Source organism: Lepidochelys kempii, chromosome 3, assembly GCF_965140285.1.
Source record: "Lepidochelys kempii isolate rLepKem1 chromosome 3, rLepKem1.hap1, whole genome shotgun sequence".
Classification (NCBI taxonomy): Eukaryota; Metazoa; Chordata; order Testudines; family Cheloniidae; genus Lepidochelys; species Lepidochelys kempii.
Window position 1 is genome coordinate 84,135,436 of NC_136382.1, and position 23,638 is coordinate 84,159,073.

The 23,638-nt window shown below is 41.9% G+C and overlaps 1 protein-coding gene across 8 annotated transcripts in view; it reads left to right on the forward strand.

Annotated features, from left to right (window-relative positions):
• FOXO3 (forkhead box O3) overlaps positions 1–23,638 on the forward strand; it is a 152,261-nt gene that overhangs the window by 117,089 nt on the left and 11,534 nt on the right. For 7 of the 8 annotated variants that reach the window (XR_012158011.2, XR_012158012.2, XR_012158010.2 and 4 more), the window contains exon 2: positions 14,272–15,713. The exons of the other annotated variant lie outside the window; for it this stretch is intronic. Coding sequence is in view for 2 of the 7 variants with exons in the window: in XM_073336946.2 (XP_073193047.2) it covers positions 14,272–15,678 (1,407 nt within the window). In the remaining 5 variants the exon portion in view is untranslated. The remainder of the gene's footprint in view (positions 1–14,271; positions 15,714–23,638) is intronic. 8 annotated transcript variants of the gene reach the window in all.

Genomic DNA, 23,638 nt, shown 5'->3' on the forward strand with positions numbered 1-23,638 from the left:
AATAGGGGTGTGTATCTACTGTCTCAAAACATTTCAGAAATGGTTTAAAGACATGTATTGCCCCACCTGCACCATTTGGCATACCATGCATTTAACATGTGTTTGCTGAAACCAATTATAAACCCATTTTAAAATGTATTTTCCAAATTCTGTGCTTAAAACTTGTTTCCTAAAATGGAGAAAATCTTTACTGTAGACAGGGCTTGGGTGTTCTCTGACATACTGGAGTGGAATAATTACAGCTCAAGATGAAAACTAGTTGATTCCTATTTTTAAAAACATTTTAATATTTTATAGCTAGCATTACAGCTTGAAGATGGTGCAGGCTACATACTTGTTGGTATCCTATAGTCACCTTCAGCTTTTTTTTTTTAAAGGGGAGATGCCCATTTTTCAAACTGTTTAATTCACTCATCCATCACTTCAATACCAACTTCTCGAGCTCATTCAACTGTTTGGCCTCCTGTAAATAATTCTGGTTACAATTCTGCATTTCTCACATAGGAATAAATTCCTGTGGGAGCCATCAGGAGTTTTTGCTTGAGTAGAGACCACAGAATCAGGCCCATTGTAAAAAGAAAAATTTAAAATCACATTTCAAATGCTTCCTTAAGTTGTTTTGCATCATGGTCTTGGGGTTGTCATACAGACTGTTACTATTGCCGTGCCCATGGCCAGCTGAAATTAATCATATTTTAAAATAAAAAAAAATATTTAAAAGTAGATCATCTTTTCTGGTTCAATAATAAACTAATTATGTGTTTTAAATAGCTCAGAATAGAGTTCCTGATTCAGTTTAGTCTTCTTAATAGAAAGTCCGAGGACAATGCAGGAGGTAGTAAAGCCTCTTGCTTGGAGAACTGTTACTCCATGCCAGCTTTTGAAGGGCCTGTACAGGCCTGCTGAAACTTGGTCAGTTTACAACGTGTTGATCTATTTCTCTAATCAGTCACATGTTAGCTATATACTGTCACCAGATTTGAAAGTTAATATGTGCAGCTGAGTGCTTCTGATTAATACTGTCCACATATTTAACAATCTATTGCTGACCTGCTATTTCAGAGTTAACTCTTTGCTGAACTAAACTCAGCACATTATTACGCTTTTGTAAATCAGGCATTCCCTTTGAAAGGTTGCATTGTTAATATGATATATTAACCAACACAGACACCATGAAAAAGTCAAAAATTTGCCAGTCACTAGAACAGATGTCTCCAGTTGGGTATAGGGAAAAGAAGTGGTAATCTCAGATGTTCTTGGCACATGTTAATACTTTAATGACTGCTTTTTTGCCATGACCCCTAATGGTAATATCACTTACTATTTTAATCTTTCGTTACCTTATATAGTGGTTAACATATATACATTATTGTATAAAACTAGGGTCTGATCCTGCAGGTCAGCAGGACTGTTTGCATGAGAGAGGTACTGAGATTTTGGAATGCTTATAAATACAAGTGGAGCTGATTAGTTTTATTCTTTACCTCCTACAGTATGGTGAATCTTGTTATAGAATAGCTAGTTTAGTCACGTTTCTTAGGCTTGGTACATTTCAATAAAATGTGTGTATTTATAAAGGATGGTATAACATTGACTCACCCTAGTGATCGTTCATGTAAAACTAATATTTCTAGCAGTGGATTATTATAGGCCGTAGCAGCACTTACTCACATTTATTTAGAACAGTATGAAAGGACACCTACATGTTCATCTAAGGAGTCAATGTATAGTAAAGGCCATATGTTGAGAAAGAAAGAAAATAGCTATTTAATACTTCAGTTCCCACAAAAATGTGTGAGGTATTTGCTATGGTGGTTTTCTTTCTTTTTTTAATCAGTTAGAGGGAATACACTCTTGTAGTTTAAAAATCTGCAAGCCAAGAATTTGCCTTAGAATAAAACTGGAATGTTTACATGATGCACAGCCCAAAGATAATTCAAGTCTATTGGAATTCTTTCATTAACTTCAGTGGGCATTGGATCGAGCCCATGGTGAACAGGGTAACTATTTTTGAGTATTACTGTATTGAATAACATTGTGATTAGTGATGTGTGTGCCTGCTCTTTTCCTGGGACTTTCTTGAATTGAGAGGGAGAATTGTACTTTCCTATTGTGGTGCTATATAAACATAATGTGATATAATCTCAGAAGTTATCATGGGGAAAACGTTTTAAGTAATAACTATTTTTAAAAGAACGATAAGACATACATGCTAATGACACTGATCATAAGTAGGGATTCAGAGTTTCTGTACAGTAGTTCATCATATCAACATCTTTGAGGATCTCCGTGGTTACTACAGAAATTAATGCTTTGTTTTGAAAAGAAATTGTTTCAATCCTTTTCGTTGTGAAGAAAACGTTTTGTGTGAGACCAGTGCAGAGCCGCCTCATTGAGTCAGCAGACAGACAAACTGAGAGCTCCGTGAGCAGTGAGTTCCTCCTATTCATCTCAGTGAGTTAAATCTGAACACTAATGATGACTGCTTTTATATCTACATTAACTCTTTCACTGTTGATCATTTTAGTAAAAAAATCAAGCTTGTCTGGAACTGAGGGTAGATTTAGGATTGTTAGCAAATCTCGAGTGTAGTAACATCTCTCTTCCAGCACACACACACTCGGATTCTTGGACATAAACATTAAAAATGAATCAATGACTAAAATCAGGAAACAAGAACATACATGTAATATATAAAGGGACATTATGTAGGGATTCTGATAATTGGAGGTTCAGATAAGAGGGTTTCGGATTAATGGGCGTATACTTACTGTACAACCCTCTTATAAAAAAGATTGGTGAATAATAGTTTACTAATGAAAAATAGTGAAGGATGTGAACTCGGGTAAGGGTTTTAAGCTGTAATAGCACCAAATTGTCAGGGTCCACCCATTTCAACCAAGTGCAGAAAACTGCAGAAACCTAAATTCTGCAGCAGGGCCCCTCCCCTCCCCTCCAACCAACCATGGCCTAATGAAAATTCTGCAGCTGCCTGAAATGCATAGAGAATACATGCATCAGATACAGAAGACTTTGATTAATTAAAGGATATAATGCATAACAGTTGATGCTATAATAGACAGTAAAATACGTTAGTAAATATTTTTCCATATATTTCTCACTATTCCATAATTTCCAGTTTGCTGAAGAAGAATTCAGTGCGGGTGTGCACACCCTTGGGTAGGGGGATTGGCCACAAAGTTCAGGCCCACTGTGCTTTAGAACACATTGCTCTATCCTGCTTCTCCTCCACCTCTTGTCTGCTAGGAGGGGATTGGCAACTCCATCCCTCCCCATCCTGCTGATGGTGAGGGAACCTCCCTCTTCTCCCCCCACTCCAAGTATTGCACAGAGGGGGATGTTTTGGTGGCTTCTTCATCCACTGAACGACGCTGGGTCTTGATCCTGACAGCAGAGTGCTTCGGTAGTCCGTGTTCTGTGTGCTCTGCTTTAGCCCAGTCTGTTATATTGTATAAAAGACAATATGGGATGTATCTCACAGTATGGGCTATATATAACAATTTACCCAGAGCTGTGGGACTCTGAGCACCTACATGTTGCAGCACCTGATGTACAAACTGTTATTTCCAAACACTTGATTGTTTTCCAAAATACCAAAAGATTAATAAAAAAATAAATTTATAAAAACATTGTACTAATCAGTAGGAATCCACCCAAAAGACTGCCTACAGTGTCTGCAGAATGGATGGTGTTCTCTTCAGCCTTGTTGTTTCTAACCACGTTTACAAAAAGTGCATCTGCAGATATGAAAAAACAACAACATATATTGCGTCCAGTAATTTCAAGTGACATTTGAAACAGCAAAGATACCAGACCACCCCTCCAAATCAAGCTTTTTATTATGGCAAATCAAACTCCGCTTTCATTGCAGTGACCCTGGTAATCTGAACTGGCCTGGTTTACTTCTCAGGGTATGTCTACACTGCAATTAGACACCAGCAGCTGGCCAGTGCCAGCTGACTGGGGCTTGTGGGCCTCTGGCTAAGGGGCTGTTTAATTGCAGTACGGACCTTCGGACCTTGGACTGGAGCATGAGCTCTGGGGCCCCGGATGGGGAGTGTCCCAGAGCTTGGGTTCCAGACGGAACAAAAAGCTCTACACAACAATTAATATAGTCAGCTGGCATGAGCCTGCCATGGTTTTTTTAGTTGCACTGTAGACATACCCTTACTTCACTAGTTTTATCTCAGTGTAAAATCATTTCCTTCAATGGAGATACTCCATATTTACATGGCTGTGAGTTCAGTATCAGGCCCAATTTATTTTCATTTATTAAACTATTTTTACAGGGCAGCTCAGTTTAGCAGTTGTCAGCAAACTTTCTACAAGATACAGTTACTTGTTGCTTAACCAGACCTGTTGGAGGGCAGCATACCGGCCAAATTCAAACCTGCTGCAACTCTGTTGAAAATAATAGTCACACCAGAAATGAGTTTGCCCATAATTTTTAAGATTCTGTTTAACAGAATGGCTGGCTGTAGGTGTTTTCATTTCTAATCCTTTTTCTTCTCTATAGTACCTCCTAATAAATATAAAAAACTGGATTCCCTCAGTTTCTTTACCCTTGGATGTGATTTTTAAAGTTTGAAAAATATATTTTTTTAAATACAATGGGAACTGGAAACGTTTCATTTTTGAATTTTGTACAAGTTAAGATTTCAAATAGGAATTTTATTACGGGGCTGTGATATATACCAGAAAAGATTTTAATGTATCCAAATGTAGGGTCTGTCCTGCCAGGTGGGGAATCTATCTAGATCCTAGCTGACTGCACTCAGTGCTCATTGGCTTCAATGGCAATAGAGGGCACTTAGCATGTCAGTAGGTACCCAGCACCTTGCAAGATCAAACCCTGATAGTAAATTTTTATTCTTAATTGAAAATAATGTTGTGATCTTGAAGTATTTGCATTCATGATCTAGTGTCTGGATGGGGGCGGATAATGGAGCTCTTGTTTACAAGACCCATCTTCAACTCCTGATTAAATTAGTTTGGGGGGTGTGCGCGCGTGCGTGTGTGTGTGTGTGGATTAGGGTGACCAGATGTCCCAATTTTATAGGGACAGTCCTGTTTTTTGGGTCTTTTTCTTATATAGGGTCCTATTACTCCCCACCCCGTCCCGATTTTTCACACTTGCTGTCTGGTCACCCTAGTGTGGATGCAGATACTTTATTTTTGCACAGTATTCTGTGTTAAAGTGTATGTGTGCAGTTTTCTAATGTTGACAGGAATTGCTGGAGTGCTCAGCCAAAAGGAAAAAAAAACCTTCTGAGAGCGGCTTCCAAAGTCCAGTGTGTGCCGGAAGCACAGGTTTGGCTGTGTGGAATGGAATGTTCTCTGTACTCCTCCAAGAACAAAACCAGCTGGGAAATAGGCTACTGAGACAATTTCTAAATCTGAAAAAATAAACGCCGCACAGCCGTTGCCATCTCTCTTCATAAAGTTTACTTCACTTTTCGGCACATTCATTATGTTGTGGTTTTTTAGGGTGAGAGGTTGTTTCTGCTTTTTTTTTTTCTTTTTTTAATCCTCTGACTTTTTGCTGTTTGGTCGTCCTCTAAAATTACATTATTTACATTATTGAGATTTACTTCACTCCCTTCCCCCACTCAGTGGAAAAAAGTAAACTGAAACCAGCGTGCTTTACTAAAAGCAAAACAAATGGTAGTTATTTGAGTCCTCCTGTGGTCATTGGATGGCTGTCTGTAAAATAACTGGAAATTTTGCTGCTAACTGGAAGTGTGATGTGTTCAGCCAATTCCCAGACACTTTTACCCCGTTTTTTGTGTTGTTAGAGTAGTAGTTTTAAATGTCAGTGTTTTTAAAGAACAGGGCAGCAGCATGTTTTAATGATAATGTTATTGTGTAAAACATTTGATTAAATATAAATTTAACTAACTAACTCATATAACTGTTTTGCTATAACTTCCCTATTGTACATACACTTTCAAACAGTGTGTAAGAAGTCCTTTTCAGCAGCTAAATGGGGAGGGAGTAAAACTCCTACACATGGGAGTTTCTTTCTACTTATGCTGATGTAAGGGAGCAAAAGCCAGCAGAAAGTACATGTGTAGGAGAGCTAGTTTCCCCTTCTCTAAGCAAACTTTCCCATCACAATATGGCACAGTTGGGATCCTCACTTTCGGGTGGACTGAGGTCTGCAGGGTAGTCTCCTATCTGACCACAGCAGATTTCAGAGTGTAAATCTTCACTCCAATGAATGTTGCTTCAAGCAGTTCTAATTATTCCCTTGATGCCCTCTACCTTTTCGAAAAAAGAAAAGGAGTACTTGTGGCACCTTAGAGACTAACCAATTTATTTGAGCATAAGCTTTCGTGAGCTAACACGGCTGTTACTCTGAAACCTACCTTTTCGAAGAGTAGGAGAAAGGATGTGCGTGGGGGAGAGAGCTAACTGCAGCAAGGCTCTCTCCTGGCTCCTCTCTTAAAACTACACTCAGAAATACCTCTCTCTTGAGAAGAGAATAAGAAGGGAATTCCACAAAGCAAACTTTTCAGAGTTCCAGCTGACTTTTTTCTCTTCCTGCAATTTTTTTCTACAGAAAGGTCACCCCAGCTTGGTCATCTGGGGCTAGCAGAAAGGAGCCCATGGCTCACTTTTACTTTATTTCTGCTCAGAACTTTAAGTGCAATAACCATTGTTAACTGTATATAAAGGGCCGCTGCTCTCACTTTGGTAACAGTACTGTTCTTTCACTGCATGTACTGAACATCTGTTGTGATTCACAGATTTCATCAGATATTGAGACTAGAAAATGAAACTATATCAAGAACATTTCAATTTGTGTGTGTTTGTAATATCTATATTTCATGCTGATACACAGTTTATGGAGAGAATATGGAATGCAAAATTTAGCGCTAATGCAGCGTTTTAGATTGAGAAATCGAGCACTGAAATGTGAAGAAATCTCCAATTCTGTATTTTTTTCCCTGCAACTTTAACTGCTTAGGTTAACATTAATAACAAACAGGAATATATTTTTAAAAATAGGTTTATATTCAACAAGAAACACAGGAAATAAAAATTACATACGTGTAACATAGCTGAGTTAATGTTGTGGGAGAAAGCTTGATTTGAACTTTTACTTCTGAGTGCTTTGTTTCTCTGCGTCTGCAATGCATTAACACTAGTTATTGTGTTGCATGTCCCTGGTATTCTTAAAGGAAAACAGGGACAGAGAAGATAAAATGTTCTTGAGTTCTCTGGATCTTTTAAATTTCTTGAACCAGAGGAACATGGCAGTCCTGTGGAGCTATGTAGGAAAGGTCCTTCCAACACTAACAAGTTGGCTCTTCGCCGAGTAAAACACTGTCTAAAAGAGGTGGTTAAAGGCAAAAACACATCCTTTAAAAATTGAAAGTCAAATCCTAATGTGGAAAATAGAAAGGAGCATAAACTCTGACAAGGCAAGTGTAAAAGTGTAATTAGGCAGGACAAAAAAGAACTTGAAGAAAAGTGAGCAAAAGACTCAAAAATTAAAAGCAAAAAATATTTTAAGTATATGAGAAGCAGGAAGTCTGCCAAACCAATCAACGGGGCCACTGAATGATTGACATGCTAAAGGAGCACTCAAGGAAGAGAAGGCCATTGCAGAGAAGTTAAATTAATTCTTCGCATCAGTCTTCACTGCAGAGCATGAGGGAGATTCCTTCCCCTGAGCCATCCTTTTTAGGTGACAGATATGAGGAACTGTCCCACATTGAGGTATCTGTAGAGAACGTTTTGGAACAAATTGATAAATTAAACAGTAATAAGTCACCAGGGCCAAGTGGTACTCACCCAAGAGTTCTGAAGGAACTCAAATATGACATTGCAGAACTACTAATTGTTGTATGTATCCTATCTTTTAAATCAGCTTCTGTAACAGAGGAGTGGCGGATAGCTAATGCAATACCAATTTTTAAAAAATATTCCAGAGGTGATCCTGTAAGACTAATTTCAGTACCAGGTAAATTGAAACTATAGTAAAGAAGAGAATTATCAGACACTTAGATGAACGCAATTTGTTGGGGAAGGGTCAACACAGCTTTTATAAAGGGAAATCATTCCTCACCAGACGAGTAGAATTATTTGAGGGACATGTAACTTAGTCTCAGCATTCACCAGCTGTACCTCATCATGCTAATCTTCAGGCTTTTTTGTTTTTTTAACAGGGGCTTTTAAGAGTTAAGTTACACAAGTCTCTTTTTATTTTTAAGTGAGTAGATTCCTTGTTGCATTGATGATAATTTTCAGCCTTTTAAAAAAAATAAATAAATAAATAAGGGGGGGGGCTTTGAAGATTTAAGTTACACAACTCTCTTTTTATTTTTAAAGTGAGTGGATTCCTTGTTGCGTTGTTGAGAATGATAAATTGATACCACATGTTGCTTCCAGACAAAAAAGTCTCTGTATTCCTGTGGAAGCACTTGCAGCTGGTGTCTGAGTTAATGGATGGGCTCCACAAGGTAAACACAGTTTGGAAGAGACTGAAACAGACACTGGCTAGGAGAGGCGGGGAAATTCTTGCATTTTTAAAGACTAGGGGTTCTGCCAGTTTTGCCTGATGAGGATAAAATGCTGAAATACTTTACAATTGCAAGGCTTTTGTGGCAAGGAGCAGTTAGGTGTCTATATCAAATCTGGTATATAATATTTTGGAAATGATAAAATGCCCGGTATGTAATCCTACCTTTTTGTAATCCTATCAAAAAAGGGTCAGAGAAATAAGTTATCAGGACATAGTAGGTACATCCATTTTCTAGAGCAAAACATAGCTGATTTTTTGAGGGAAGACTAATTTAAGGAAGTTTTATGCAGTGGATAAAAGTTTGCTCATTAAAATTTGAAAATATAGCTCTGGGTTCTATAAAAGTAGTACCTCCATGAGTGCTGTTGATCTGAGCACTGGTCTGCTGATTCATTATGAAGGGACCATTGTATGCTAATGAGCCCTGTCCTAGCATACAGCATTCTGTCCTTTTCACATACAAAACAACATGAAAAAATTAAAGGTTGAGATATATAACAGACACAAGAAAGCACACAGCAGAGGAGCCAAGGGCGAGAGTTTGACACTCCAGCCCTATTTTCATAGCTCCACTAGATAAATTTCAGGCCCCAAGCATTTCCTCCTACCCATGTGGCCCACCTCCACCAGACTTCTCCTTCCAGACGTGGTCTATAAAAGGTCTCCCCTCCCCCCCCCAGAAATCCCAGCAGAGTTCTTTAGCCACTTGCAACAGCAAGAGCCACAGTTCAGACGCAGCAGCCTTCTGACTTCATGTGGACTCTCTTCTTCCTGGACTTTTCATCTTGACAGTGGCATCTCCAGTTGCTTCTAACATCTTGCTGACTCTCTGACATGCATGCCCCCTTGCTGCTAGGCTCACTCCCCCCTGCTCATCATGCATCTCATCAGGAACACCACAACTTGTCCCAGCTCCAGTTCTGCTCAGTACCCATCTCAGCCTTTCCCACCCGCTAAAATCCATAATCACTAACACCAGTGTTCAAATAATTGAGTTGCCTGTAACTTTGAGAAGTGTGCAGCCAAACAAAGGCTCAGCTTTTTCTTATTTTCTTGCCACCATCTTATTTTCTCCTCGTGGCATCTTTCCTATTGTTCTTCATTTTTGTGTTGAATCTTTATTATTTTTATTATTTACTATTTGTAGCGCAGAAATGCCTAGATCCCCATTGAGGGATTGGGGCTCTGTTGTGCTAGGCACCTATACAAACACATAAGTACTCTATACATTTGATTTTAGACTGTAAGGACCACAGATATTCTATCTGTTAATAAAATATATAGCACACTTTGGGCACCACAGACAATAAAGGGAGCAATGCACCATATTTTTTCTATTCTGTTCTTATCCAGATCCTTATATTGCGCCCATCACTGAGGTATCTGAGCCCCTTTCACTGATTCATTAAACAACATGACTAGCATCTGTCTCATGCATATGTCCTCCAGTACAGTGCCACGAGAGTGCCATTATAGTATCTTTAAAGCGTCTCATTGGGCATGGAAGGATTTGTTATATTTCCATCTTAATGGCTTAATCCTGCTCCCATTCGCAAAGGCAAAACTCCAATTGATTTGAATGGGAGCTGGATTGAATCCTCACTTGGCGTTTTCCTGTGGGAGGTCCCTTTGTGGTTTGTCACAAGGATGATATATTTCTAATGCAGATTTTTGTGAGTGAATATTTCTTTCAGAATCTTTTACATTTTTTTTATGACAGTGATATAAGTCCACGTGACACTTCAGAAATCCTGTAAAAGAGAGGGTCACTCCCACTTTACAAGATGATGGACAGATCCTATCGCCTTTGCTCATGAGACCAATCAGTTGCATTGACTTTAGTGGGAATGCTAACAAGAGAAACACTAGCAGGATCAGGCCAGAATTCAGACTGACTTGGATAGATGTGATACATGGGACCATAGTTCCAGCACAAGAAGGTATCAAGACATTATGAAGAGAGTAATGTGGGAAAGCTACCCAAAATAATTGTGTTTTAAGGAAGTATTTGAAAGGGGAATGGGAGGGCCCTTCATGTATGGAAGCAGAGAGGCATGCGTGGAGCAGGGTGGGGGTGTGGTGGGACACAAAAGTAAATAGGCAGCAATTATGCTACAAAAAACAATCTTCTTACAGAAACCAATAAAGGAAAACCAGAGCTGGTATGTAAATGGCACTTCGTGTAACTTAAATGAAAACAAACCGCTTGGATTTTTCATAACCACCAATTTTCAGTGGAAAAATTATTTTTTTATTTGTGTAATACCAACACTGTGCCTCAAAGAGATGATGATCCATATAAAAATACAAACTACATCTCCCTTCCCCCTCCCCCCCACATTTAGGACCTGATCCTGTAAACTGCTAAGCTCTCTCTACTCCATGAAGTCAATGCAAGTTGAGACCACTCAGCATTTTGCATGTCAGAGATTTATGGGATAGGGTTAGAGCTGGCAAGCATCAGTGGGTTGTTTTGCATTGAAAATGGGTGGCGATTGACATTTCAGGCAGTATGTTTGTATGTCTTAAGTTACATAAAGTACTATTTACATACCAACTCTTGTTTTTTTTTACTGGTTTCCGTAAGAAGATCGTTTTCTTTAGCATAATCACTGGCCAGTTTACTTGTGTGTCCAGTCTTCGTTGTGCTCTTGTTATAGTGGTTTGAGTGACTTTTTCTTACTGATGTGTGCAGTTAGACCTAGGATTGCAAAGTGTCTGGTTTTCGGTCGGAAAGCCCAGTCAAAAAAGGACCCTTTCAGCTCTGGTCAACACCGCTGACCGGGCCATTAGAAGTCTGGTTGGTGGGGCTGGCAGGCTCCCTGCTTCGCTCTGCGCAGCTCCCAGAAGCGGCAATATGGCTCTCCAGCTCCTAAGTGGAGGGACGGCCAGGGGGCTCCACATACTGCCCCCACTCCAGCTCTGCAGATCCCATTGGCTGGGAACTATGGCCAATGGGAGCTACAGGGGTGGCGCCTGCAGTGGAGGCAGCACAGAGCCGCCTGGCCACCTCTACACGTAGGAGCCGAGGGATGTCGCCGCTTCCAGGCTAAACCACCCAGAGCCTGCTCCCGCACCCATGCCCCAGCCCTGAGCCCCATCCACACCCAAACTCCCTCCCGAAGCCCATATGCCACACACACCCCCTCGCACCTCAACCCCTTGCCTCGGCCTGGAGCCCCCTCTCACATTCTGAACCCCCTCAGCCCCTGCCTGGAGCTCCCTCCTGCACCCCAAACCCCTCATCCCTGCCCCCAGCCCAGAGCCTGCACCCCAACCCCCTGCCCCAGCCCAGTGAAAATGAGCGAGTGAGTGAGGGTGGAGGAGAAAAAGCGACAGAGAGAGTGGGGATGGAGTGAGCAGGTGGCAGGGCCTCGGAGAAGGGGAGGGGCAGGGGCGGGGCAAGAGTGTTCGGTTTTGTGTAAAAAGTTGGCAACCCTAGTTAGGCCTGATCCTACAACTGGATCCATATGGACAGACATAAATACTTCCTGCACAGAGGCCCATTGAAGCCAGCAAGGCATGGGCATAAGAGTCCATCCACATGGACCCAGTTGCAGGATTGGAGCCTCAGGTAGGAAATGTTAGTTACATTTTAAAAACTCAAATGATTTATTTAAGAGCCCTGTTGGGGGAGAGTGGGAAAGTGGGTAGTGGCATCTGGTTAATATAATTTAAAACATATTTCTGCCGGACCCTAAATATAGTTAAAATCTCACTAATTCAATAATAAAAAAATTCCCTCCTGGCTAGACTGAGGAAATTTTATGCTGAGAATGAACCCAGAATAATTTTTTCAAGGCATTATATAGTCCCTTGGAAATATAAGAGTGTATAATTGAGATGCTGATACAAACTTAACTATAGTGTCATTATGGAGTCTTGTTTGCTATGCTGTGCAAATTGTTTAAAAATAACAACTCCTGTTTTGAACTGTAGTTTATTAATTTTTCTTTTTCATGAGTGGTAAACAAGAATGTTTCTGTGGCCCATGTGTGAGAAGAATTTGAGAGAAATGGCGGGGGGGTGGGGGGGCAGTTCTGAAACTGACCAAAAATACAACATTAAAAAATTTATTTACAGTCAACAAAACAGAAAAAAAATAATCTGGGCTACATTTCTTCACACAGCCAATGTGTCTTCAGTTCACTTACATCAAACGACCCTTTATGTTAATAGTATGAATGCTAATGTGTTTATGAATAATTGTTTGGTTGTGTGTGTTCTTTGTCCAGTTGAAACTGGAATCCCTTCAGTACATTGTAAATGGAAAACACTTATTCTGGCTTGTTTGATTACAATGAGAGCCTGTTGACTTTCTCTTTTTAAAACATGCTGGTGGAACACATGTATTTGTATCCTCCACATAGATACAGCTGATGTTTGCCAATATTTTAAAAACATCTATGACTTAAAACTTGTTCATATTTAATATACAGCATTAGTACAACTGGTTTGCCAAAATAATATGGCATCGCTCCAAAACTCTTTAACTTGAGCATAAAATCAAAAAACATACAAATTCTTATTAGCAGATTTCTTATGGTCTTTTTAGCTGTATTTTAAGCAGAGGCTCTAGAGTGAGATTTTGATCTCAGTTACACTTGTGTAAGTCTGGTGTCATTTTATCTGAGTTACTGGGAGCTAGTTTTCTGGGTCTCTCTCAGGATTTTGTACTGGGTTCAATCGCCATAGTGTGAAGTCACACCACTCTTTTGAGAATGCATAGGCAGAATACAGGACTATTTTTCATTTCTTGTGCCCAGTGTATCTGGTGGCACCTGGCAAGATTTGGGATTCATTGGACCTTTTATGGGTATTTCTGTTACTAACAGCCTGCTGTGCTAATGATCTTATTGTGCATAATGGCATTCCAACTTTGGGACACTATGAGGATGCTGTGGGTGCAGGGAGCAACAGTCTGGCTACCTTGTATATATAATTCAGATTCCAACAATGGAAAGAAAAAGTACATCCCACCTCCAGTGTGCAGTTCTATAGGAGGAGGCGGGAAAGCAGTTGTGATTTGCACTGGAGTATTGTTATAATACATGTACAAAATTGCATTTCAGTAAAGAATACAAAGGTACTTACAGAAGCTGCAATGAGAGTAGACAGCCTTTCAATCACCTTTATTGAAGTGTTTGCAGTTCTCATTTTGAGAGAGTTGGAACAATAGTAACTCATAATTTAATCTGTATGCAGGACATTTTATTCAGTCAAAAATAGAAGCGGTACAGATCCACCGGGGCTTTGCAGTTGGTGATGCGGTTTGTTTGTTTGTTGCTGTTGAATGATTTGAAAGTCTGAGCAACCTACAGAGGGCTCAGTTGTCACGCTCAGCCCAGAAGAAGGGTGGGTTGTCAGGGTGTCAGTTGCAGCTCCCTCGTCCTGCAGTCCCCAGCCTGGGTGATGGTTACACCAGTGGAGGATGGGCCCAGCAGAGTGGAGCTCTGCCACATTCCTTCTCCCTGGAAGTGCTCTCTATGTCAAGGGTGAGGCGGGATAAGGAGCGGGCTCTGCTTTACAGCAGCATGACATTCTCCACAAGGAAAACTCCCTGCTCGCAATTTACAGGCAGTATCTGACCCCTGCCTAAGCAGCCCAGTGTTTTGATCGGATTTCAAAGTTTCGTTTAATTTTGGGCTTGCATGATTGAGATTAGACTAGCAGTGGAAATGGTACTTGCCCTGACTTTCTGTTGTATTCCTTTCCCACAGAACTCAATCCGGCATAATTTGTCACTTCACAGTCGATTCATCAGGGTACAGAATGAAGGAACTGGGAAAAGCTCTTGGTGGATGATTAATCCAGATGGTGGAAAAGGTGGGAAGCCCCCCCGGAGACGTGCTGTTTCAATGGACAATAGCAACAAGTACACAAAGAGCAGAGGCCGAGCAGCTAAGAAAAAGGCAGCCCTGCAAGCTGCACAAGAAGCTAGCGAGGACAGCCCATCTCAGCTTTCCAAGTGGCCAGGGAGCCCAACTTCCCGCAGCAGTGATGAGCTGGATGCTTGGACAGATTTCCGCTCTCGTACAAATTCAAATGCCAGTACAATAAGTGGCCGTTTGTCACCGATATTGGCGAGTACCGAACTCGATGACGTTCAGGATGATGATGCTCCACTTTCTCCAATGCTGTACAATAGTCCATCAAGCATGTCCCCATCGGTAAATAAACCATGTACTGTTGAGTTGCCGAGGTTGACTGATATGGCAGGCACAATGAACTTGAATGATGGACTGACAGATAACCTCATCATGGATGATCTTTTGGACAATATAACGCTCCCCTCTCCCCAACAGTCACCATCAGGGGGGCTCATGCAAAGAAGCTCCAGTTTTCCATATGGTTCCAAAGGTTCCGGACTTGGTTCTCCATCAAGTAATTTCAACAGTGCTGTGTTTGGACCATCATCTCTGAATTCTCTTCGTCAGTCTCCCATGCAAACCATTCAAGAGAACAAGCAAGCTACCTTTTCTTCCATTTCTCATTATAACAACCAGACGCTGCAGGATCTGCTGGCATCTGACTCACTTAGTCACAGTGATGTCATGATGACGCAGTCTGATCCACTCATGTCTCAAGCCAGCACAGCTGTGTCTGCCCAGAATTCACGCAGGAGTATCATGCTTCGTAGTGATCCAATGATGTCATTTGCTGCTCAGTCCAACCAGGGAAGTTTGGTCAATCAGAACCTGCTCCACCACCAACATCAATCTCAGAATTCTTCTCTTGGTGGCAGTCGTGCCTTGTCAAATTCCATCAGTAACATGGGCTTAAATGATACGAACAACTTGGGGTCGGCCAAACACCAGCAGCAGTCACCTGTCAATCAATCTATGCAAACACTTTCTGACTCGCTCTCAGGCTCTTCTTTGTATTCCACTAGTGTGAACCTTCCAGTCATGGGGCATGATAAATTCCCAAGTGATTTGGACCTGGATATTTTCAATGGAAGCTTGGAATGTGACATGGAGTCCATTATCCGCAGTGAACTCATGGATGCAGATGGGTTGGATTTTAACTTCGATTCCCTCATCTCAGCTCAGAACGTTGTCAGTCTGAACGTGGGGAGCTTCACTGGTGCTAAGCAGGCTTCGTCACAGAGTTGGGTGCCAGGCTGAAGGATCTTTGAGAAAAGGAGAAATGGGCAAAGCAGGTCAGTGTTCTGTAGACATGGTAAAAATATTTGGTTTGTTGTTTTTTATTGGTGGTTACCCTGAGTAGTCAATAGTTTGTGTGCATTAATGATATTAATGTGGTCTGTGGTGAACTTGTTGTATTGTGATATATATGATATAAGCAAACTTAGGAGGTGTTGAGGGAGGGGAGGAAAAGCTAAAGGTTGTAAAGATTTCAAGTTCAAAGTTCAGGGCTAACCCCCAGACCCCAATTAGGCAGTTTCTTCTCAGCTGCAACACTGTCACTGAGGGAGACAGTGTCAAAAGCCACCGGCTTTTTTAATTTAGTTTTTAGAAATGTTAACTACTAATTAAACCAAACTTTTTAGTTACAGAAAATAATGAAAAACCAATTAACAGTGGAAGATATGTGTTTTAGGACTCATGGAACTCAGAAATGACTTATTTTTATATCACGCCAGACTGAACCTTCACCACAGTATACAGCCCAAGTAACCAAATAACCGGGGTGATATGCAGGGATGGTTGGTGGCAGAGGGCCCCATGGTGTATGGAACAGCAGTACAGCATAGGATAAGAGATTGCACTCATGGATCTACTCAGTGCATGAATCTGGTGCGGTAAAGTGCACAACGGATTGGGACTTAATCAGAGCTGTATTTTTGCTATACATATTTTTCACATTCTTTTCTCAAGGAAAAATATGCAAAAATCATGGAATTATTAGGAACCTGGGCCCAGGGAACAGCCATTTTAAATGTGTAAAATGTGTAAGGGGTAATCACAGCCAAAAGTCGCCAACTCTTTCCATTTTAGGGCCCAATCCTGTAATCTGTCCTATGCATGACTCCTGGTATCTTCACTTAGAGTTTCACTCACATAACACCAGCGGATTTGGGCTGTAATATATTCCTGGTTAGGCGTTAGCCTCTTCCCATCTTTTTGAATTGACTACAGTTTCATGGGGTTTCTCCATATTTCTTTTCCTTAATAGTGGAAATTGTCAAGCTTGCCGCTGATGTCAATGTGCTCCTCTTTGTTTCTGCAGATCATTTGGGTTTTCATCTGCATCCATACATCCATCTTCTTACATACACACATTCACTCTCTCATGTTATAGATTCCTCCTGAAGTGTCCTTTGTCTCCAATGTTTGTTTATTAGTATAGGGGAATAGATTTCAAAATACAGGAGTACAAAAGGTTAGTTATAAATTAGAGTGTGGAAATTCCATTAACTTTAGACTAATGTATAGAATACCCCAACTGCAAGGCTAATAGTTTGCGACATACTATAAACTTTTTTTTTGTCTTTCAAGTTTAAATTGCATAACGTGCTGACGAACAGCCCGCTGACCCTTGCTACTTGAGGTATTCTGTAGTTAATGGAGATTTCTTTCTCTAATTCACAGTTAGACGGTTAAGGAAAGGCTTTGAAGCTGGGGAACAGCAGTGGTGAGCGATGCTTCCAGCTGCATGTTTTGAGCATTGTAGAAGATACAGATTGATTTGTTGTCTGAAACAGAAAGGACTGTGCCATGTACAGAATTCCTTCATTTAGTCTTCAGAGGCCACTTCAGTAGATGTGATAGTTGGCTGCCCCCATCCTTTATCTTGTCTGGAAGAAAGGAGCTTCACTGATTTCTTTGCAGTACAAGCCAAACTCTTTCCACATGTCAGACTGCTGAAGTGCAAGGCCGGGAGATGGTCTTTGGAGAGAATGAGCTGAAGAATCTTAATCTCATCCTGCTGATCATTCTGTAGGATAGCACCTTGACAAGGCCGTGCATGCTATGTGGTTATTTACTGAAATTCAAAAGACTCAGACTCTCTTTCAGTTTTGTCTTTTAATAATTTTAAAAAAGAATGATTGCCGTCCCTCAGACTCTAGAACCCTTGTCCTTGAACTATTAACAAAAACTTCCAAAACTCCATACTTGTTGAGAGAGCTGGTTTTTTTCTGTGTGTGTTTGTTTCTTTTCCTTCTCAGTGCATACATAGTGTATTGAGTTAGAAATCCCAAATCTTCAAGTGATGCATAAAAACAAAGCAGGAATGTTATCACAGTAAAATGTACAAGGTCACCGTTTGCCAACAGGCCTCACAAAAATAAATGCCCTTGACAATATTGGTTGACAAAATGTATCCAAGGAAATGCCTTGACACCATGTTTTAGTAGCATCGCTATGCCACTTACACGAAAAGGATATCTACATGGAGCCTTGGCTGGGCAACATTATAATAAGTGTTCTGCGGAGGAATATCTGCAAAGTTCTCTCAGCTGCCTCATAAAAGATTGCCCTTTGTCATTCATGGAAAGAATAGATGTCTTGATCTTTCCCAGGCTGAATACTCAGAATAAAGAAACTGGTACTTGTGTATGAAAGGCCTTTCTTTACAAAGGACAGACTTGTTAACTCTGGTGGAGTACTGGCCACTTTTCTGTGGAAGGCTGTCATGGCCTCTGATTATTGGACCTGGTGCTATTGGTTCATTTGGTACCAGGTGCAAGGGTAGATGTGTTTTTTGTCTGAATTTACTGATTATGAATAGTTCCTGGTTTATTAAACAATCCCATTTGAGAATTTGCTTCCATATGAGTGTCTCTTATTTTGGTAAAAGTGTCTCACATAAAATATTATGCAGTAATTCTGCACTGCTTTTTCAATTATTTGTCTGCTTCACCATAGTTATAAGGAGCTTGAATTAAATGCTTCTCTAAGCAATTTTCTGATCTCAGTAAAGAATCTTTATAAGATTAAAGCTTAAGAAACTACTTTTCAGCAGAATGTTTCAGCCATTGCAAACTTGAAATCTGCTCCACGAAAAAGGCTGAGTGGGATTTCAAAACCAAAATGTATCATTTTCAACAGGTTATCAACATACATAGAATACTAAGTACTAAATTTTCCATAAACCGGCAAAATCTCTTGGGAGTCAGTTTTTTGGAAAGAACAAATAGAGTTGTTTTGTTTGTGCTTAGAATTTATTTTCTACGTGGGATTTTTTTTTTTATTTTTTAATCCAAAGACTTTCTTTATAGGGCCAATGCAAATGTGCAAATAATCCAATGTTATGAATTTAGTTTATGTAGAAATTTCTGAGATAGAACACTCCCCACTTTTGTTACACTGGCTATGTGCCTCTGATGGTAACCAGGACCAGCATTTCAGAGGGACCTGATTGGAGCATGATATAATGGTTGTTGGTTTTAGTCTAGAAGAAGGAAAGGGAGAGAATCAGTAAACTTTCTCCTACTTCATTCACTTGTCTGCGATTTCCTCCTGTTCAGACAGTTGAGGCGTGTGTTCCTTTTTAGCTTCCTTTCTTTTGTCCCCCTCCCAAAGGTATTGAATGTACCCCCCAACACCCTCAATAATCAGGACAATTTTTCAGTCACTATTTCCCTAACCTCTCTTTAGAGTACTTCTGATTGTTAATGTCTCTTCTTATCACCTGGGTGTTCCACAACAGCTCTTCTTCGTTTTGTGGTTGTTCTCACCCACTGAACACTCAGGAAGCAGTACTGACCAAAACGTACCTAGAAAGGTAAAATAGTTTGGAACTTTATATCAGAATGTCATGGGCTGGTGATCAGCATCTTCTGAAGAGAGATTTTAAATTTCTATTTCATCGGATTCCTCTAGGTTCCATAATATAGTTGCAGGGGGATTGAGTTGACTTGTTTAAAAATTGAAAACAAAAATACCTCAAAAATTGGCTAGAGACGTTCATTTTTCCTTCAGGCATCATTTAAAATAGTACATTCCTAGGTCAGAGAGTCCTGGCAAGGTCAGCTAACTATAGTTGTAGATTACCCAAATTACAAAGGGTAACCCATAGTGTTACATCACTGAAAACAACAATTACCTCCACAATATAGCAAATGAGATGAATTTTTGGGCTGGTTGTTGATTTGTTATACCTGTATTCACCAGTTAAGCCTCTCTCAGTGAAATTCACCCCTGTGCTCACACAAGGCTCCGTGGATCACTGAAGGCCCACTGAAACTCATGTTTAAAGCTTAAGCAGTGCATAAAGCCTCTACACTTGGATAAATTCCACCCTTTGAATTGGAGAGGTTTGCCTAGAGAATGTTCCACAAAGATGTTTTTGTCTTTGTAGAAAATAAGTTTGCTGCTGCTGCAGTTGAAATTAAGAAAGCAGAGATTGAGCACCTATTGTCCAAGGAGTCTGACTGTCCCAGGGTCATACGTGTTCCCTTTTCTGAAGTAAACACCATCATGGGGATCACCGTGCTGGTCAGAAAGAAGGCACCCTCAAATAAGCTTGTATCTTAAGTGTAGGGTCAGCAGGCAGTAGTTATCTAGGTTTATATAGATGGAGATAGGATAGAGATTGCTTTCAAAATCTAAAGGATTTTAAAGCCACCAGAGGATTAAGGGATTTCAGAGAGGCCCTTGGATGGCAGGTAGGACTCAGAGAAGTGGCACAAGGACCCACACAGAATGCTGAAGGAACTTAATGGATATTTGTACATCTCTTGCCCCTATTGAGACTGGACCCTGCCTAGTTTGTGGCCAGACTAGAAGGCAATTTTATGGGGTTGAAGAAATGCTGTCTACTTTACAGTTCACTTACATTCTGATCTAAGTTATATTCAGGTCTGAGTTTGAATCAGCAATTACTGATTTTGATTACTATTATTATTATTATTATTATTTATCATTTTACAATGCCCAAACATGTGGTAGGCACCTCACAGCATTGACAGAAGACATGATCCCTGCCTTGAGGATCTTACAATTCAATAGGTGACATGATACAAGAAATGGGGATTGCAACCAATAGGTAATATGGGGTGCTGTGTGAGTTATAGCAACAAGATTACACAATTACCAAGATTAGTCTTTCTCCCAGGCTGATTCAGTCATCAGGTTGGGTTTTTTAATAGTAGCTGATATGATAATAAATTGTTGGCTCACGTGGGCATTTCAGCAGAATCGAGTCTTCAGGAGGTTATTTGAATGAGGAGAGTTTAGCAGCTTGGCAGACTGGAAGAAGGAATGTGTTCCAAGCATAGAGGCCAATATGGAAGACAGCACAGAAATACTTGTGGGACTATCTTTTTCACTAATTATTTGTGAAACCATCACCTTTATCCATTAGTACATGTAAGACCGATATATTTTCTAACTGTTGTATAAAGCCAAACCTTTTCATGAGCATAAAATGAATTCTCCATTTTTAAAAAGATAATGAGGACTAAAAGGAATCAGTTAAGTCCTAAATCTTGTTATAACATATCTGTATTTTTGTATTTTTTCAGATGTATAACAGATTCTGATTTCTACTGCACATCATCAACTAGACATTTTGTAGATGTTTGCCAGTTTATCTATTAACATTTCTAAAGTGCTTATCACTATAGTATTACTGAGATATTTGATGACAGTATATGTTGCTCGGGTGAGATTAGAAACTGGCTCATTTTCTCTAAAATTGCAATTTAATTAGTAGGTGTGGATTTGACCTCTTTGGATATTAAATTTAATATTCATGTCTGCTTATCATGGCAGTGTTTTAGAAATAAACAATTAAATAAGGTTCAATTCTTCTTCAAGTGATTGCTCATGTCCATTCAACTTAAGTGTGTGTGCTCGCCACATGCACCGGTGCTGGAAGTTTTTCCCTCAGCAGTATCCGTAGGGGACTGGCTCTGGCACCTGCTGGAGTGGCACACGTGTGCCACGGCATATAGGGCACCACCGGCACCCTCCACCCTCAGTTTCTTCTTACCACCAGTGATGGTGCATGGAACTGTTGCTGTTTCAGCTAGAGCTGTTGCTTTTCTTTCATTCGAATTCTTTTGCCTCTTGCAAATATTACTGTATACAGTTTCCCTCTAGTTTAGTTCAACCTATTTGTTAAGTTAGAGACTTAGTAGGTCTCTAAAGGGACTTCACCTTGGGGGGGCATGCCCCGGTCCCCAGGCCTTAAGCCCTGTGACCATGCCCATTAGTGATCCACATAACAGTTGTTTACAGCGCTTGGGCGAAGGTCACATTAGCGATAAGTGCAAAATCTGTAAGTCCTTCAAGCCCAGGATGAAGAAGGAACGTGACATTCGCTTGAAGGCGCTCCTGATAGAGTCTGCCCTTACCCCGATGCTGGAGCAGTGCTCTGATTCAGCACTGAACACCATGACCTCGGTGCGCAGCACCCCCCCGGTACCGTCTGCGAGCCGGTGCCGGTCTCCTTCCGTGGCTCCAGCCAAGAAGCCCAGGAAGACGGGGCGAGGAAGGTCTCCAATTTCCCGCAAGGGAAAGGACAAGTCTGGGGTGGACCAAGGCCCTGTCTCAGGCGCCTCTTAACCACCTTTGGGATCTCGGGCCCCAGCTCAGGTTGAGAGGTGCAGCCCATCCCACTCCGCGTCGGCTACCCCAGATAGCAGCAGAGGTTATCAGCTCTGGGTGTCATCCTCGCCCGAGGCCCTCCAAGCAGCACAAAATAGTATGTCCCTCCCAGTGTCGCACACTCCGACCCCTTCGGGATCACAGTCCCGGGGTAAACCCATGTTGGGACCAGCATAGTCTCCACCTTTCCAGCAACGCTTCCCGTCATGGGGGAATGTCATGCCAGCAGTCTTCCCGTCACAGCCGACATGCTTCTGATCATGATAGGCAGACGCTTCATAGCCCCATCCGGACTTCGGACAAGGGCTGAGAGGTTCGAGGCGCTGCTCGCCAGTGACCGGGTGCAGTCCTCTGGAGGCACGCGCCCCCCGGCAGGAGTTCTGGAGTCAGTGCCCAGAATCTGTGTGGCATCGGTATTGCTCCAGGGACAGATCGAGGGACCAACGTTACCGTTCCCCAAAGCGTCGCCGATCCCTCAGGGTGGTGTCATCACATGCAGCTGCATCTTCTCGACGCCAAGCCCGCTCTAGTTCTCGATCCCGCTCCACATCGCGGTACCACTCATGAAGCGTGAGGCATAGATCACCAGCCTTTGGCCATCGCGGATCCGCTGAGCGTTGCCGGTTGCCAAGGCCCTGGTCCAGATGCACGTCGAGGTCAACCAGATCCAACTCTGGGAGGGGCGACCGGTACCAATCGGGACAGAGCCACCAATCAGCTCCGTCTTGGTCGCAGGGGAGCGACTGCTCGGGCTCTGGCTCAGGTTCGAAGCAAGGTTCCCTAGCAGCAAGACAGGCTCCAGCACCTACGGTGCAGACTATGTCAATGGCACCGCAGCCAGGCCTGTGGCCTCAGACTCCATGGCCGGCACAATGGTACCCATGGAACCCATGGGGGTTCACTCAGTCCTCTCAGGCCACCTGCTCAGTGTCCGGAGCTTCGGAGAGACTGGCAACCGCCCTTTTCCATCCCCCTCCAGCCCAAGAGACCCTGGCTGCAGGCACCCCGCAGGCACAGGAGGAAGTGGGTGAGCAAGCCGCCAGACCACCTCTGGTTGCAGAGGACCCCCTGGTACCAGCTTCCTTCTCATCATCGCCAGGTGAGGCCATAGTAGGGCCCCTTCTACCGGTTCCCCAGGATGATGCTACGGCACATCAGGAGCTGCTAAAAATGGTCGCCGCCAACCTGGCTCCAACTCCAGGCAGAGGAGTTAGAGGAGCCCACAGACTCCCTCTTTAATGTTCTCTGCCCCGTGGCCCTGGCCAGGGTAGTTTTGCCCCTACATGAGGGGGTTGCTAAAATTACAAATGCCCTCTGGCAAGCCCCCTCCTTCTTGCCTCCAATCTCCAAGAGGGCGGAGCGCAAGTACTTGGTGCCATCCAAGGGCCACGAGTACCTTTATACCAACCCTGCTCCCAATTCCCTACTGGTAGAGGCGGTCAACCACAGGGAGAGACAGGGTCAACCCGGGGCTACCCCTAAGAATAAAGACTCAAGGAGACTAGACTTGGTTGGGCATAAAGTTTATTCATTCTCCAGTCTACAGTTGTGGGTGGACAACTGTCAG